The sequence below is a fragment of the Acartia tonsa genome, chromosome 3 (assembly GCF_053477335.1).
Source record: "Acartia tonsa isolate MP-2025a chromosome 3, ASM5347733v1, whole genome shotgun sequence".
Classification (NCBI taxonomy): domain Eukaryota; kingdom Metazoa; phylum Arthropoda; class Copepoda; order Calanoida; family Acartiidae; genus Acartia; species Acartia tonsa.
In genome coordinates, this window is record NC_137262.1 from 11,986,048 (window position 1) to 12,004,184 (window position 18,137).

The 18,137-nt window shown below is 30.2% G+C and overlaps 1 protein-coding gene across 3 annotated transcripts in view; it reads left to right on the top strand.

Annotated features, from left to right (window-relative positions):
- Nucleotides 1–18,137, top strand: part of LOC145313322 (uncharacterized) — a 111,253-nt gene that overhangs the window by 40,380 nt on the left and 52,736 nt on the right. For all 3 annotated transcript variants that reach the window (XM_080152672.1, XM_080152673.1, XM_080152674.1), the window contains 4 exons: nucleotides 2,582–2,894; nucleotides 4,459–4,604; nucleotides 4,801–4,988; nucleotides 11,001–11,214. In XM_080152672.1, the coding sequence (XP_080008798.1) occupies nucleotides 2,582–2,894; nucleotides 4,459–4,604; nucleotides 4,801–4,988; nucleotides 11,001–11,214 (861 nt within the window). The remainder of the gene's footprint in view (nucleotides 1–2,581; nucleotides 2,895–4,458; nucleotides 4,605–4,800; nucleotides 4,989–11,000; nucleotides 11,215–18,137) is intronic.

Here is an 18,137-nt window from a genome sequence, read left to right on the forward strand (position 1 = left end):
AAATATCCGCGAAAGCTGTCTATATAACAATTCCCGGATTTTCGGGGAAAGATAATATGAAAACGACGCGACAATTAAACAAATATTACAATTACTCTTTAACCAATGATCATTATGATTAAAATATGCTTCAAGTATTGCAAAATTTTCTGCCTTAGTATTACAAATATTGCAGTTTGAAATTTGTTAAGTAGTAAAGGGACACTCTATTATTTGATTAATTTTACAGTTTTTGCATTTGTTAATTTAGTTAATAATCATTTTTAATTTATAAGGTTTTCTGTTTGTCCTTTAAGATCCCTATTTAATCAATTGAGTACTTCATTTAAGGAAGCTTCAAATAGGTCCCGATATTTTTGGGGTTATTTTTTATGTCTTTGGAGGTACATGTTTTTAGTTATTCTAGCTTTTTTTCCTATATCAATTATTAATTATTTCTAAAAGAAAAAATTGTAAAGTGGAGTGAATTCTAAAACCCTAGGAATCATAATTAAATCTGTCCAATGCCAACCTTTTACTTATTCTTTCTAGAATGGACATTTTTAATGATAAAAATGTTAATATTGTCGTTTACTTCTGTACATAAAATGAAACAAAAGATGGCTTTGTAGTCACTTTGAAATTATTTTTAAAATCTGCAATTGTTTTTGATAAATTTGTTTGAATATTCTAATTTATGTTGGTCAAAGCTTATTCATATAATCTATGGTAATTACTCTTGAATATGCGCGCTTTGTTGTAGTTCTTAAATTGCAAAATTTTCTCTTCATAAAGATAGAGCAAAATGTAAACTAAACAAGGATGTCAAAATTCATAAGTAAAGTAAAACAGACAAATAATGGATGGCCAAACGGACAGTCAGCTCTAGAGCAGTGCAGTAAATAGAATCTATACAAAATATATTGCTATCCATCTTGAAAAGCAGCCGAGAAATTCACTTTTCAGTTTCTCATAGACGGAAGGGAGGATGTAAATTTCGATTAATAGAGTAGTAACGCTACAAAAAATGTTGAGATTTGTATAGCAATCTCAACTTAGGTGTACCCATATCTGATAAATGCATTAACCTAGAAAAATAGATGAGTATAACTAAAGTAGTGTTATATAAAATTTAGATTTTTATCTTGTTATTTTAACAAACCTTATAACGCAAACGAATGACAGTTTCAATCTTCAAATTTTACAGAAAATAAGACACTACTCACCTTTCTACAAATCTGTCCTTGTTCTGTTATGTTTAAGTTGATTAATACAGAGTGCTGTGTGTGTAACTGCCTACTTTATAAGAAGGCTAGTTGGTCCAATAAATTAAATCATTATTCATATGCATGCAAAATTGATAGGCTTGTCATGGTTTCATTCAAATTAAATGAAAGATTGAAAATTAGTTGCATACGAAATAGTTGATGATATACCCAAGACCACATTGTATTTTCAAATAATGTTGAAATTTATATTCATTATATATTGAAGTAAATTCAAAATGACCCCTGAATAGCATTCTTATTTAATTAAATGAACAAAAATTATAATCGCTCCAGCCCTAGCATACTCTGCAAAGGCCTCTAGGCCTAAATCCATACATATTGCATATGAGCAAAAACTAAAGGGTCCGTCACGACCATGTAGATGTTAATTTGATTAATTTCTTTATGTATGTTCTATGCAGGAGATATGATCGAAGGCCTTGTGTTCGTACGAAGTAACAAATACAAAAAAAAGATGTGGGGGGGGGCAGAGACTTTCAAGCTTTTTCTTTAGAGGGGGTGTAAACTTTGGTATTTCAAAGTTTGAGGGGATAAACACCCGAACAAGACGTCTATGGTGGGGAGGGTTGCTGTAGATCATTATTTGAGTATTGAAAATATTACAAAACTTTAATAGAAACTTAAATTTTCATATATAAAAATTGTAGAAATAAATTCTGTTTATATGAAACTTATGAGAATTTTTATCTTTCTAATTCTATGGTGTTTTTAGATGTAATTTCGAATTGTCCTATTTTTATATTGATTATCTCCCATTCTGTTTTTTAGTTTTGTATTCTATCTTAAAACATACTTTGTACTTTAAATCCATAAAAAAATAGCTCATATTAAGCTGGATTGAACCAGTACACACAACTTAATTTAAAGAATTTATTACTTGAAAAATGAAATAAATTATTTGAAATAGGCTTTGTTTTTAGTATTTTCATATTGATGATGCAACATTCTATGATTTATTATTTTCGCAAATATTTTAACAGATCACGTTGACATGCAGGATTGTGATATCCTTGTTTATTAGTGGATTTTGATAATTTGAAAATGTAATAACTTGTCATGAGGTGTTACAATAATTACATCTAAAATTTAAAATTTTGATTGTAAGAACTATATTACTAACACTGTTTTAAAAGAAATTACACTGCTATTGTACTTAATGACATTATATAGTCAATATAGATTTATCTATTTGATCTAAATTTATTCTTTCTCTGAAAATTACTTTTTTCATCTTCTATGAATCATATTATTTGATTGTGCAATTTCATTAAGAACGTACTTTTAAAATCCTAATGTGTTATTTTTTATTTCAGTCGACTGGGGAAGCGGAGGTTCCTTAGACAGAGTTGGAAAGCGCGTCACTAAAGTTCGTGTTGACCCTTCCAGCTACAACACATCTCTGGTCGACGAGGGAGACGGTCAAAGCACTCCACCAGTCAGCACACGGTCATACAGGACCAGGTACAGTGCGGTCAGTGTTGACCGCGGGACTACAGACACCTCCCTGCCGTGCCTCAGGTCAGAGGTCAATAGGTCGTCAGGCGAGGAGAGAACAGAAGTAAGGAGGTCAAGAGAAGACGACTTATATAATAAAACCAGTCTTGGTGCCAGACCAAGATATAACAGGTACTAATTTGATATAATTCAGGGCTCGGCAGCTGCAGCCGCTTTTTTAGATTTTTCAGACATTGACTTAAGATTTTTATTTTTAACGAAAAATATTAAAATCTTTAGTGTTTCCAAATTAATTTGTAATATAAACAGATAAATGCACTGCAAAATAAAACACAAATATGTAAGAGTTGAATTGAACGCAAATTACTTAAATTACACAAGTGTCTGCACGGGACTAATTAAAAAAGTGACATGTTTATTTCAAATTTTGTATAAACAAAATTTAAAAGTAATATCTATTTTATTTGGGATTTTTCTCTTTCTGTTAAAGTTATAAAAAAAATCTTTTTACTTAACATCAAGTTATTTTTTCGTAGACAGACAATGTCTAACATACAAAGCTTAAATAAATGTATAACAGAACAGCCGTTTTCTAAATCTTAAAAACACAGTCAAATATAATCAAATACAAATCAGATTAAAGCTTATTTTTGGGGTTAGGAATTGGAATATATTTCATAAAAAAATATTTAATGATAAATCAAACACAAATACATCAACTTTTTAATTGGAATTACATTTGTGAATCATCTATTTACTATTTATGTAATTACCCACCACCTTATGTAATTTTTTATCTGATTTCAGATCGCTTGTATAAATAAATACATATATATCTACTAAAAAATTTTAGAATGATTATGGTTTGCTTTCTAAAAGATGAGTGCCTTCTAGAAAAATAAACTTTCTCTTTGAAAATATAAAGGAAGCCGGTTTCATTAAGATTTCAGGCCGATAAAGAATTTGTTTTGCTATTTCTAATTATGGTTCATTTTTAACAAAATATTTGATTCATATTTAGATCTTACACCTCATCTCCGCTTTTCAGAGAGGATTTGTGTGCTCGCTACGCACTTTTAGGGAAAACACCCTTTCTTTCATTATTAATGCGAATTTATTTCCATTTGCCAATTTTTAAAAGCTTCCCATTAAAGTATTACTTTCAACTTTACAGAAACATTTAAAATATTGTTGTTGTTTTTTCAAAGAAAATGAAAGATTTTGCCAAATTCTTGATAAGATTTAAAGATGTGCAAAACTGAAAACACGTGCCCAGGATTTTAGCAATTACAATTGCTCACATTTCTTAGATTTGCTTTAGGGTACACGTTTGTGTTTAACATTTCTTAGATATATAAATACAGTGAGAAGTCAATGGGGAATTATTTTTAATCTAGCTTGGCAGTTTTAAAATATAGAATAGGGGGGGGGGGTGGACGGATTGGTCCCCAACCCCCTTAAGGAATGAAAAACCTCTTAAAGCTATGTTTAGCAGATACTTTGGGGAAAGACTAAACTGCATAACTTTTGTGTTACTTTTGAGAAAGAGGATTCCTGTGACGTCAAAGAACGTGACGTTCGGGAAAGAAAAAGGGAAGAGGGGAAGAAAATCTCTTCAAAAAGAGAATCGTCTTTCTCTAAAATGACACAAAAGTTATGCAGTTTTGTCTTTCTCATACTTTGACTTGGATTTGAAACCTTAACTCTAAAATAATTATCATGAACTTTTTTTTAGTTGCAGCAACCCAATAATCAACAACCGTCCCGACAACGTAGTTCTGGTCGAGTGTGCAGGCTACAACAACAACAACAATAATAATAACAACCACAACTTCAACAACCTCAATAATAAGAATTTTACAACCAGAGTTGCAAACACAGGTTTAGTGTTCATACATTGTTGAATATATTGGTTTCCTATGTTTTAAATGAAAAGTATTTTTTTGAACTGAATGTAGAGAAAAAAATGCTTAGAATAAAAATCCAACCTCTTTACTTAATCTTTTTTATTTATTAATTATTCAAAAAAAATATAAAATATTTTGTTCGTTTTGCATAAACACTTACATAAAATCAGATGGACCATTATCCCTGCCCTCATATTACCACAGTCAACAGCCACAGCCGGATCTTGCTTGGGTAGAGCCGCGGCAGCCACGGAAGTCGAGCGGCGGTGGCGGGCGGTCAAGATCAACTAGCGGAAGACAACAGCCGCATTCGAAAAGACGGGTGTCGAACTCGGCTATTGATCATCTTATTGCAAAGGTAAGGATTACTTATTTCTCGCAGTATATTATAAACAGCTTTCCGCGGATATTAAAAGTACATTTTTTAGAATAAAACCAGTTTTTTAGCCCCGAGATGCCGAAGGCACGGGCTTAAAAACTAGTTTTAAACTTATGGTTATACATTTTTATATTCGTAGAAAACTTGATATAATATGATGCTAGACATATTTTTTTCTAATCCACCAGATTTTAATCGGTTTCGAATGAATACGAGAAAAACGAGTTTTGAAAAGTAGCTACACTATAATAAAGGCTTGTCGTCCGTATGTCAACACACAGTCTCCGAAATTCGCAACCTATTAAGGATTACACCCTAAAAAATCTCTGTGCACGCACCTGGCAAAAACTTCAGTACGAAACCTAGTAAAATTGCATTTGAAATAAAACAAAACTGAAATTTAATGTTCCTCTATTTATCCTGAATGACAAATGTGTTTGCAGTGTTCATTATCGACCGAAACACGTTCAAACTGTTGGAATTTAGATTTGTATGCTCTTTGTTTTGGTAATGGCTTGTAAAGACAGAATACAATTGATTTTTCCCTTAATGAGCTACAACTTTTTTTGTCGTTTTCATTAGGGTGTTTTTTGGCATACTGTACAGTACACAAAACAAATATTGTTTTTGGGAGGAGTGTGTGTCCCCAACAGCTTAAAACCACCGCAGGACCTGTATTTTCCCTGAAGAGTGGAGCTCAATCGGTTCAGCGGTTACCAAGATCTTAAGCCTCAGAAGTTCTACAGTGTATTGTAGACTAGCGGCTGTGCCTCTAGCATCTAGGGCTCCTTATTAGTATTCATAGGGGCTAAAATAGCTTAAATCCATTCCAAGACTTAAATCTAAAAAATGAAACAGTCTAAAACCATCAATGGACTTAAAATAGAGAAGAGAACCCAATCAAATCAGTAGTTATTGAGATCTTAAGTTTCAGACAAAAAAACACCTTACTAAAAGGATAACTTTGGGAGTTTGTACATATTTTTGTACACCCTTGTTTAATTGTCACTGATAGTTAAAATTAAAAGCGTAACACCTGCTGAAAGTCATCACAAACCCTGAACAATTTTGATTTTATTTATAACACTTTCATATAATCCATTAGCGTCTTCATTCCTAGTTCCCAGTGCAGGGGCTTGCTTTGCTCCTTGGGGTGGGGATATCACCCCTCAAATAGCTTAAAACCATGATATGAGTAAAAACCCAGCAGGGTCCAGTGGTTTCAGAGATGTTTTGCTTTAGACGATCGGATAGACAGACATCGTACTACTTTGTATTGTAGATTGACAACAACAAAAAATAAATAGGTCAAAGATTACTTCTTATAAAATATGATTTTATAAATAAAGATTTTTATTACCAGTAAATATCTTTGTTTAATTATATCAAAGGTTAGCTAGCTTAAGCTTTTGACTTCTAGGATATTACATAAAGAGGGTTCTTTGGGGTCAATAGGTTTTTAAGGAGCACCTTTCTTTTATATTGCGTAGCTGCCCTCACTGTGTGTATTGATTTATGACAGAAAGCAATGAAAAAGTTATATTTCATTTTTGAATAACAAAATTAAAAGTGTATCCTGATATATAAAGCAGTCTTTTTATTTGTGCTAAGATCTTGTAAACCGCTGAACCGGTTAAGAGTTAAATTTAGAAAACCTTTTAAAGCATCCGGGTTGGTTTTAAGCTATCTAAAAAAATATAATCTTGGATTTAATTTTTGACCATTTATATCACCTCTTTCTCCTCTAATACAGAGCCCCTAGATGCTAGGGACAACACCGCTAGAATATTTATAATGGTTAAGAAACAATTCTAATTAATAATGCAATAAATTTTTTATCTACTTTTTTTTCTAAAGGTTTACAGTCGAATATAACTTTCAAAGCAATACAGTTAAATGTAGTTTACTTTAAGGCCCTTTAATGTTAAACTTTTCAATTGCATTTATATTTATGTTTTATTGAGAGTTGTGGCCTGGCATTTCAAAACCCTTTTTCTGCGACGTAGCATCTTAAAAACAAATGTATAACCCTTACTTTTTCTAATAGCGCTGCTACTTCTCGATTTGGCGTTGTCCGTATGTAAAATATCCGAGTAGTTTTAAGTTATAACCCTACCCCATCACATCCCCTGACCATTGAGGAACGTATTTTCTAATATCTGAGGGCTATATTAGCAACCTAAATTGAAGAATAAAGTTACCCTCTCACAATACAAACATATTCTATATCCCATTTGGGTATAGTCTTTTCCACGACATCTCTCCATAAGGAGCGATTCTTCGTATTTTTAAATGGCTTTTTATAGGTTAGGTTAGGTTAGGTTATATTGTGTTAGGTGATTGCCCCACAGGGTTAGGTAATTGGCCCCGCAGGGTTAGAGCCCCCCGCAGGGGCTAGAAATAGGAGAAAAGCTACTGTGAAAAATACGAAGAATCGCTCCTTATGGAGGGATGTCGTGGAAAGGACTATACCCTCCCATTTTTATTGGTTGATATATAAAATTTTAAGAACATAGATTTCTCTAATCTGCTAATACATAATTACTCCATCATTATTTTTGTTTTTTTGCATTGTATTTGTACAAATGAATCTTATCATCCTTGCTATGGGCAAAATCTATTTTTAGTTGCCTAATATCTGTGCACTGCAAATAATAGGAACGGTTCCAATTTTTTTAATAGATTTTTCAGCATAAAGACAGCACTTACCAAAAATAGGTTCAGCTTCTTGAAAAAAAAATTGGAAGTAGTCCATTGTTCTTGAGATTATTTACAGTTTAAAGTAATTTTTTAAAATGTATTCTTTGTTTAAGTAAATTATCTACAACATTTTTAAATAAAAAAATCATTAAAAGAAGGTGTATCAACTATTTTTTTTATAGCTAGCCGGTTCTTTTAGTAAGTAGTAGATGTAAAATTTTTCATAGAATTCAGATATGCAATCGGTTTTTTTGTAGACCTCTTATTTTTAAAGTAATTTAAGTTTAAAAAAAAAAAATTAAGTCGATTTTAAGGTACTAAAATGCAACAAAAAAAAGAAAGAAAATGGTCATTATGAACAAAAATAGTAAGATCTTTAATTTGACACCTTACTTTTTCAATTCTGTCAGGTAATTATTGAAAAAATCGATTTTTTTAAACCCACGAGAATAAAAACTTTGAACTTAATTTTATTATTTCACAAATAAAAAAATATGGGTTCATATATACCATTAGAATCAGAAAAATATTACGAATCCATTGTAAGCAAAATTGAAAAAAAAAGTTTACAATACAGTATATAAACTACAATAAAAGGAATTATATGAAAATATCATATTATGTTGTACAGGCAACGTCTTAATTCTTCAATTGAGTATAAAAATGGGAAGGGGGTAAAGAGGGGGTAAAAAAGGGAAGACAATAGTGTTGTCTGAACAAAAAAAATAATTGGCCATTTCTGTAATTTTTTAATTTTTTAATTTTTTTCAATTTTGCTTACAATGGATTCGTAATATTTTTCTGATTCTAATGGTATATATGAACCCATGTTTTTTATGTCTGTTTGAGAAAATATTTAGGTCTAAAGTTTTTATTATACCGAGGTTAAAAAAATAGATTTTTTCAATAATTACTCAACAGAATTTTAAAAGTAAGGTGTCAAATTAAAGATCTTACTATTTTTGTTCTTACTGACCATTTTCTTCTTTTATTTTGTTGCGTTTTAGTACCTTAAAACCGACTTAATTATTTTTTTTAAAAACTTAAATTACTTAAAAAATAAGAGGTCTACAAAAAAACCGATTGCATATTTGAATTCTATGAAAAATTTTACATCTACTACTTACTAAAAGAACCGGCTAGCTATAAAAAAAAAAGTTGATACAACTTCTTTATAACTTTTCATGACATTTATATAATATGTATTTTATCGAAAAGTATAACAAGGATGGTAACTTCTTTAAAACAAAGCTCAACAAACCATACAATCATTACTGAAAATCCTTTTTTCACAAATCGCATATAATCTTTTCCATTATGGCTTCGAAACCGATTAATATCCGCTAAATTAGAACCGGATCCTAGCCATACTTAAAAATGATTAATCGTATCTTGTTGGTAGACAACTGTCTACGAATAATAAAATAAAAATAATAAAATAAAATTTTATTCTTATAATTTTTCATTTTGATATCAGCGAGAAGCTGTCTGTAATACGAATGCGATAAATAACTATGCTTAACAAAAAAAACATTTAAAGCCATTTTATAAATATTTTTAGAAAATAAAACAAAAAGACTTTTTGCATTTTCTAATTATGATTATTTAGTCATTTCGAGGACCAGACTTTTTGCTTCTTCTAATTATGATTATTTGGTTATTTTGTAGGACCAGACGTTTTGCTTTTTCTAATTATGATTATCTGGTTATTTTGTAGGACCATACATTTGTTGTCCTCCGTAATCTTTACCCTTACTAATCTTTGTCGTTTCAATGATTTTCTAGATTTGTTTAATCAGATACGCATATGAGGATAGGTACTGTACAGGGCTCGGCAGCCGCATTCCAATCCGTTTGGGTACTGGTAAAAAATTACTTAACAAACGGATGATATTTTAGGAATAGGTTTAGACATCTATATGATTATTAAAAGAATAATTAAGTTAAACTTCTGCGGGTTCAAGTTAGTAGTTGCGCGGCTGCCGAGCCCTGTCACTTAGTTACTTAACTATTAACTAATAACAAATATAAATTGTGTATGTTCTTCTGTGTATATTTTTGGTACAAAGCATTTTTAAAGGCGAAGAGAAGCTCTTCAAAAAGTTTGAAAGAAATTTAAAAAATAATAAAACTTTTTATGATACTACACTATTATTCAATAATTTTAATTTGTTCTTTTGCTAGTTTTTTATTGTCTCAATTTTTATTAGGAGGAAAAGCTGCTTTATAAGTGTATCTATGCTTATATGGATGTTGTCATCCTTATTACTTTCATCTTTTGATTCTAAATAGCATGTAGCCGTAATTTTGAAGATATTTCATTCCTACGCTAATGGTGGCTCTATCTTCCCAGGGTGAAGGGGACATTGGGCTTTTTATTACACTATACTATTAAAGTTTATATTGACGTATTCTTATTCGTTCGATTAACAACAGTTAACAGTTAAGTGTCCAAATTTTTCAGGTACTAATATTAATCTATAAAAGGGGTAATTTGGCGTATCTTTATTGAGAATGTACATCATTTTATTTGTCAATGTCTTATCCCTTTAGATTCCTGCCCTATCTTATAATTTCTTAACTGTATTATCTGCTTTGTAAATAGACCAAGCATAATAAATATATGAAGATTAGACGATTAATCCCCTTATTTTACTAATAGCAACACAGTGTAGGAACAATCCGACAATATGATTGGTTTTAAATTGTACACATTTTGGCATAAAGTGGCATTCATTTTTCTTTCATATGAGAAGCCAGCTATAAATAGTTGAATTTCTTAGAATAAAACTTTGCTTAGGGAAACAATATTGTCCAAAAATTTCGTCACTCGTATAATTGAATTAAATCACAAATCTTCAAATGGTTTTATATGATTGACAATCTAGGTGCAATAAATCTTTTATAAGCACTTTTACATTTGACAAATTTTATTTTGGACAATAAAGCCTTTTAACTTTCAGAGTACAGCATACATTTTAAATTATCCTTTTTTATGAAGTAATTTTAATTTTTTCGATGCTAGCGGCTGCGTCCCTCTCTAGAGAATACGAAATAAGGGATATTTCAACTAACTTTTTTATTATTATTTGTTGAGTGGGTACGAAAAGCAAATAAATAGCCAAAAACCATCCTAAGACTTTTATGTAAACATAAATAGCCTAAAACCATCCCAGGACCTATGTAAAGCTTCGATAGAATGGAGTACTCCATTGGTTATCATTAGTTAGCGAAATCTTAAGCTACAGACAAAAACCTTACTACTTTATATAACAGTTTATTGTATTTCAGGCGGATACAAGTATATTAGAGGCGGAGACTATCCTAACCTCACTGCAGGGGGAAGGTGTCTTCTCCTCCCTGAAACCAGAATCTTCCCTCTCCCTTCCCTCGCAGGGGGTGGAGGGAGGAGTGGGCTCGCTAGCAGGGGTACAATCCCTCCTCTCCTCCTGTGTGGGGGAAGGTAAGGGAGTTGACCTGCCTGCCCGAGAACCTGTCAGTCTAGGTAAGTGACTTCTCATCTGCAGCGCAGCTTCTTTATAACTATAGGTTTTCCTTGCATCCGTCAGTACAGGATCTTAATGGATATAGAATACGTGGATATTGTGACAAGGCAATTTTTTTCGTCAATTTAGGTTGCTAATGTTGTCCTAAGGTTTGTGCTCATGGGCAGGGGAGATGATAGTGGAAGTGGGGGGGGGGGGGTATCGTTATATTAGCCAGCTAGGAGAATTATTTTATCAGGGTATTCGAGAATCTCTCACAATATCCACGTATTATATATCTATTATTAAAAATGTTTTATTAAACATGACTTAAAGATAACTTAACTTGAATTTTCTTACTTAATATTACATTTTAAAATATCTTATTCAGTGCAGTAGAATAAAAATTTATTTGAAATGCTTTTTAAATAGGGCGTTACCTTGTTAATTCACAGACAATCAATCAATTAATCAAAAAAAAACAATGCTTAACTAAACCCAGCTATTTAGATTGTCATGTTTATTCAATTATCAGATCAACATTTATTTAGTTAAATAAGGATATTGCAAAAATGCAAATATCTTGGCTTCCCTGTCAAAGGTTGAAGCAGGATATTTTGACAATTTCATGATATATGTCGACTTATATAAAGTTTAGTTTAATAACGTAAATAACTATTTTTTGTCGTCTTAATATGATTGAATAAGAGTAGTTTTGGCTAGTTTACTGATTACTTAACAATAATCTAATGTAATGGATATTATGACAGGGGAAAATTATCGTCAATTTAAATTGGTAACATGAAACTCATTTATTGGTCAGTTCATTCAACCAGTAGAAGGGAAATTAATGGGTTAAAATGGGTGGAAGGGTGGAAACATTATTCTAGCCCGCTGCGTGTTTCACTTTATTAGAAAACATAAAAATTTAATGTTAAATCCAAGTAATAATATATCTATTTCTGATAATGAAATAACGACATACTCTTATTTGAAAAATACACAGAATATTGAGAGGGTAGGCAAGCAAAGCATATAGTTATGCAAATTTTAAAACATAACAGATTAGGCCAGGCTAAAATAGTTTTGAGATTGCAATGATAAGTTTTTAGTTAAATTCAAGTATTTAGCAAAAAATGTTCATTTGCTTGATCGAGTTAAATCTAATAGATGAGATTATAAATATATTTAAACCAGTTGCCTCTTCTTTATGAGAGGGCTGGGGAGGTAAGAAAATAGCTTAAAACCAACCCAAGACATTTTAAGCTTTCATAAAAATTACAACCAATCTGGACCAGAATTTTCTTTGATCTTTAGCTAATTCAATCTGTCAACAAACATTATAATTGGTCATTTTATGATCTCTTAATGGCAAATCGTCGGACGGACATACAACATAACCTAATTATTGATTGGTTGCGCTACTAAAAAATACATTATGAGTGCAGTTACATTTATTTGTCTTTTAATGTCATAAATCACAGGGGGAAGAAAAGAATTTATGTATTTGATAAAAGAAATGGCTTGGTCATTATTTAAGACCAAGGTTGACATCATCCATAAATGCGAAGATCTACAAATCCTTCGCTTTTTATATACATGGGGCAAAATATTCCTTTTTTTACATGATATTGATTAGAAGTAATACAGCTGTTAAAGAAAAATGGTAACAAGAAAATAATTTTGTCTTATAAAAAAAAAATTCAACATATATAAATTGAACTTTTTGACCTTTTGGTTTTTAAAGAGGTACTACACCTTCACTCATTTTAAATCTCATAATTTTTATCATCATTTAAAGTTTTACATCGAAAGGATGATTTTAACATGCCTAAACTATCTAGATCAGAACTATCCGTTATGGGAGAACTGTTGGACATAAAAATCTTATGTAGAATAGATTTGCTTTATAAAAAAGTTAAATATAAATTCTTGCTAAAATGGTTCTTGTGTTGGCAAAATAAACAAAGAAAGTTTGGGAAAATTACCCTTCTTAGAAAATAGAAGAAAAAATATAGATTTATGAAATAGGGTAATCTAGGATAAATATTTTTACTCTTAGAGTAATCAGAAGTTACACATAGAATTAAACTTTTATACTGTCTAAAGTATTGAATTTTCGAAGCATTATTGACTGTTAAATTCAAATTATTTAGATAATTCCCACACTTGCAAAACACGCATACATGAATTGCAAGTACGTTTGCAATTCTCTATATATTCCTATTATGTTTTCAAAATACTTTGTGTTTGGTAAAGGGGTAGTTGCATGAAATGCATTTAAACTTGAATTTATTGAACTGCATATTTATTCCGGTTTAATGGTTTAAAATACATTTATAGGGCATATATTTGATAGAATTTTCTACAATGTAGTTTTATAAATATCATGACATGAAAATCGTAACCTTGTGATATATGCAATATATATAGCTGGCTTATTTTCACAAAAAAAGCAACATAATAAATTGTTGCGCTCTATAACTCATTTGTCTAAAGACAGTTTAAAGAACAATAGGGTTGCTTGATCTAATTTTTTGTCACACAATCTTTTGTCTATTATGATATAAATTCCCAAGCATCAGAAAATGAGAAACTAATTGGATGGAAGGCTAAGTAGATTTTCATAAACAATTTTGCCCGCTGCCCTCTTCTCTCTACTTGTGAGCAATTTAAAGGCGTTTTGTTGATTTAAATTTTTTAGTAATTTTAGAATCAATTCTTTGTTTATGTCATTTTAGAAAAAGATAAATAATGATAATAAATCGCAATAAAAAGTTTTTGATAAACTTTAATAAAAGTCTTAAAAAGCAATTCTTTAATTTAAGCGATAAAATGAACCTTTCACAATCTATGGAAAACCCAAATTGAAATCGTTAAATATCATAGCATTACTTAGCAATATAAAAAAAATATTATTTTGTTCCACAATATAATATCAAAATAAAAAATTGAAAACATGGAAATTCGGGAAAAATCATGGAAAATGGAATGTGTTTCTGACAAACAATTTTAAGTGAAAATTTCCCCACAACTCCCTTTCCTTATTTCTCCACCCTACCTACCCACTTCCCTTTACTTAGATAAAACAAGTTTTACGAAAACTAAATATATAATTTTCGGCAATTTCAAATGGAATTAATTGGCTGAATAGCAGCCTCTGAGACAAATAAAGAAAAGCCTGTGAATTGGACTGTTCAATTATAGGACTTACTATTCAAAATTAAATAATGCCTGTTTAAAGGAATAGTAATTTTTGATTGGTAAAATGTTTATTAAGGCAAAATTTTCTGCATATAAAATATTCTTGCAATAAAATTGCATAATAGAATAAAGTCTGTTTAAATAATGACTTTTAATATTAAAATATAAATTATCATTTTTTAGTTAAAACACAATAATAAAGTTTCAGGAAGAAAACTAAGAAATTTGAATGAAACATAATAAAATTTTACAAGCTTAATTCATATTCCCACATTTTTTAATCAACTTTTATTGGTCTGTTGATGAGTAATACAAAAAGTGTTAACCATATGACATGCAAGAGTGGATTTAAGGCTCCTTATATTTCATACTAATAGTATAAACTTAATTTTGATTTCCTTAATACAAATTATAAAACTTTCGGTAAATAAAATAAGTTTAGTTAAAATTTTGAAGAATGTTAAATGGCATTAAATCCAGCATCCAACAGACACTTAACAAATGGCAAAAAAATTGCAATATTTTATGACAACATTAAACTATTGTATCATGCAAAATTTATAAAAATGAAACATTTGCATTTTATCATTTTCTCAAGATTATGGCCTTGGTGCAGGAAAAAAATAAAATTTTTAACAAAAGGACAATCATGAATTGATTTTCTTTGATGGGGTGATGATGTTGCACATAAAATCATCAAATAGTCCATCACTTCCTTGTAATCTATTTTGAAAAATATTTTAACTCTTTTCTCAAATTATTTATTTATATTGTTAGAATTTGTCATAAGGAAATTTTCTCTATGGAATTTGTATAAACGGCTTTGGTATCGCGCGGCTGTTGCTTTTACTGTGACTGAGAAAAATCTAGAGTTACCAGCTGCAAAGTTGGCGGCTTTAGCTGCAGACCATCTAAAAATTGAAATACCGGCCTCGGGCTGAAAGTGTTCTAAAATGTAAAATGGTATAGCGGCTGACTATTTATTTCTTTATTTATATCTTAATAATATTGAGGATTGTGTGTCTTTGTGTAAAAATAAATAGATATTAATTTGTAGCTATTGACACCTAATAATTATAAAAGTCAAAGGTTAAACCATGTCAACACTCAACACCTATTTAACTATATATACAAGAGATTTATTATTATAGATGGACGTCAGACACAATAATCAGTTCAACTTAAAAATGAATTTCAATTTTCTTATTTACATATGATTCATTCCAATGATACGAGTGACGATATTTTTGGACAATAATATGGCCTTATTTTTCCTGCACTATGTTGGTCCAATTTACTAATAAGATATCTAGATTTACTACAGGTATTTATTGTAAAAACAAACAATGGGGTTTGATATAAATAATTGCATGAAAACCAAAACCATTTAGGACAACGGAAGAGGTTAAGCCAAAAGATATTAAACTAGGATTGGCTCCAACTTTGAGACATTAATCTGAAATTTGTAATTTCCTCTGTTAAAACCAATAAACAAAGCGTGCCCTTGTTCCTAAAATAAAAATTATTTATTTTTGAGGGTTTGAAAAGATCTCACAAACTGCTGATCCAATTTTAAATGATTTTTTTATGTACAGGGCAAGTTGTCCTTATAATGTTTTAGATGGAGTGTGTATCAACCCTCCCTTGAGAAATTGCCCATGATTTTATCATCTAAAAATGTTTTTAGGAGGTGGCGATTTTTTTTCTCAATGGTTATGTCCAACATGGACATATTGAACCATTCAAAGACTTTCTAAAATTTTTTTGAAATATTCTACCAGCTTACTGTTAGTTTTTAGGATTTTTCTCTTAAGCTAAAAATAGTATAAACCTAATATTTTATCAATTAACATGCTATCTATTGCAATTTTAAATATATAAAAAAAATACAAATTTGTTGCATTAAACCAAAATTGTAGTCTGGAATTGAAATAATTTCGCCCTGGGTGGTAAACTATAGTAGGAAGAGAAGGTCGCCAGCCAAATACATTTATTAAATTTGTTAAAAGCGAAGCTGTTCTACAATTGGTCAGTATGTCCATGACAATTACGATATATATCATAGTTATTTAATTTTGATTTGTTTTCAACGATTTGGAAAATATTACTTTATAATTATTTGAATGTTTTTAGGTTTTTTTATATCCTAAAGATTGAGCTGTCTTATTTTTACAGACATTTGAGCTTCGCTTAAAAATATGTTTTCATTCCTGTTTTACATGCAGTTTAATTTTGTTAAATGTCCAAATTATGATAATTATCAAAAATTGAAATAAAGGAGGGAGACTGAAACCAACAAAATAGAACTCGGCCAAAAAGAATTATAGGATTATGTTTGGCAGTTGCTTGTATGTAGTACAATGTGTAACTTTGAAGAAACTGCGGCGGAATCGCAGAAAGTTATTATTTCTTGCTGTAGTTATATTTAGCAGTCATAGGAAGCGGCGGTTTTTGGCGGCAGCTACTGTTACATAGCTGTTTCTTTAAAGTCCCACTTTGTACTATTAAACCAACGTAATTTTGAGTATCTTATGGTTGGTTTTAGCAAGGGATAAATCCACCCTCCCAATTTTTATTCAAAAGTCTTTATGATTTTAAGAATTATCTGTTTAATATTTCTTTATTTGATTAAGTGTTATCTTTTAAAAATACAGACCCGCATTTTATTTATCCCCATATGTAAATCATTAATCTCCCATTCCCGTGTTTATCAATTTTCATACTTAGGAAAATTCATGTGTTTTTGTCACATTATTACTTAATTTATCAAAATTAGTTACAAAATTGTACAGAAAAAGAGTTCAATGTATTTAGATTCTGTTTTATGTACTATCTAAATTTACATAAAAGATTTTAAAAAAATAGTAAGACAAAGGAAAAAAATATAGAATATATAAATTTGCCAAAAATCTTAGCTGTTAGCCAGTATTTAACTTTTCTTTAGTTACCCAGACAGACAGACGAACAGACTGAATAGCTTTGCTGCCTGTAACATACAGACATTAAAGTTAACCTATGATTGCACTAACCTAAAGATGATCTAAGATAGATTCAGTTATATTACACATTATACAACAAATAAACATTTGAAAACATTTTTGCCCTCTTATGTTTGACCTTTTATAAAGGCACAGTTATTAATCTATTTGTATGAAGGGTTTGTTGTTTGTTATAATAGAGTTAAAATATAAACAGTCTAGTATAGATCCTTTTTTATGTTTCTTACAACGAATCGCCATTCATCAATCTGTCTGTCTGTCCGTCCGCAACGCTCTATAAGGGATATTATTAATCCTAATGTATAAGATATGCTTCGGAATTTTTAAGAGATTCCCACGACCAATGAACATCTGTGATGCTATTAGGCTATTAAAATTTCATGTGATGATTTTTGTAAAATCTGTCTAAGATCAGTCTATATTTTAATATCTATTATATTTTGGTTTATATTTAGATTGCATGATTTTCAAATTGTTTCAGGGAAGTGTTTAGAGCCTGCTTGGTATCTTTATAAAAAATATTGGTGCATTTAAATGTTACAGTTTTTAAAATTAAGTCATTAGGGCATTTTCATGTCGCTTTTTTGAGTGCAACTTCTTTAAAATTAGGTCACGTCCGCACTTTCTTACAGGTGTAATGTAATAGTCTAGAATTTAAATCCTTTACAAAGTTTCTATCTTATTGCAGATTTTTATAATATCAAATTCTTTCTCGTCTTTTTTTTGTTTTCAAAGACCCT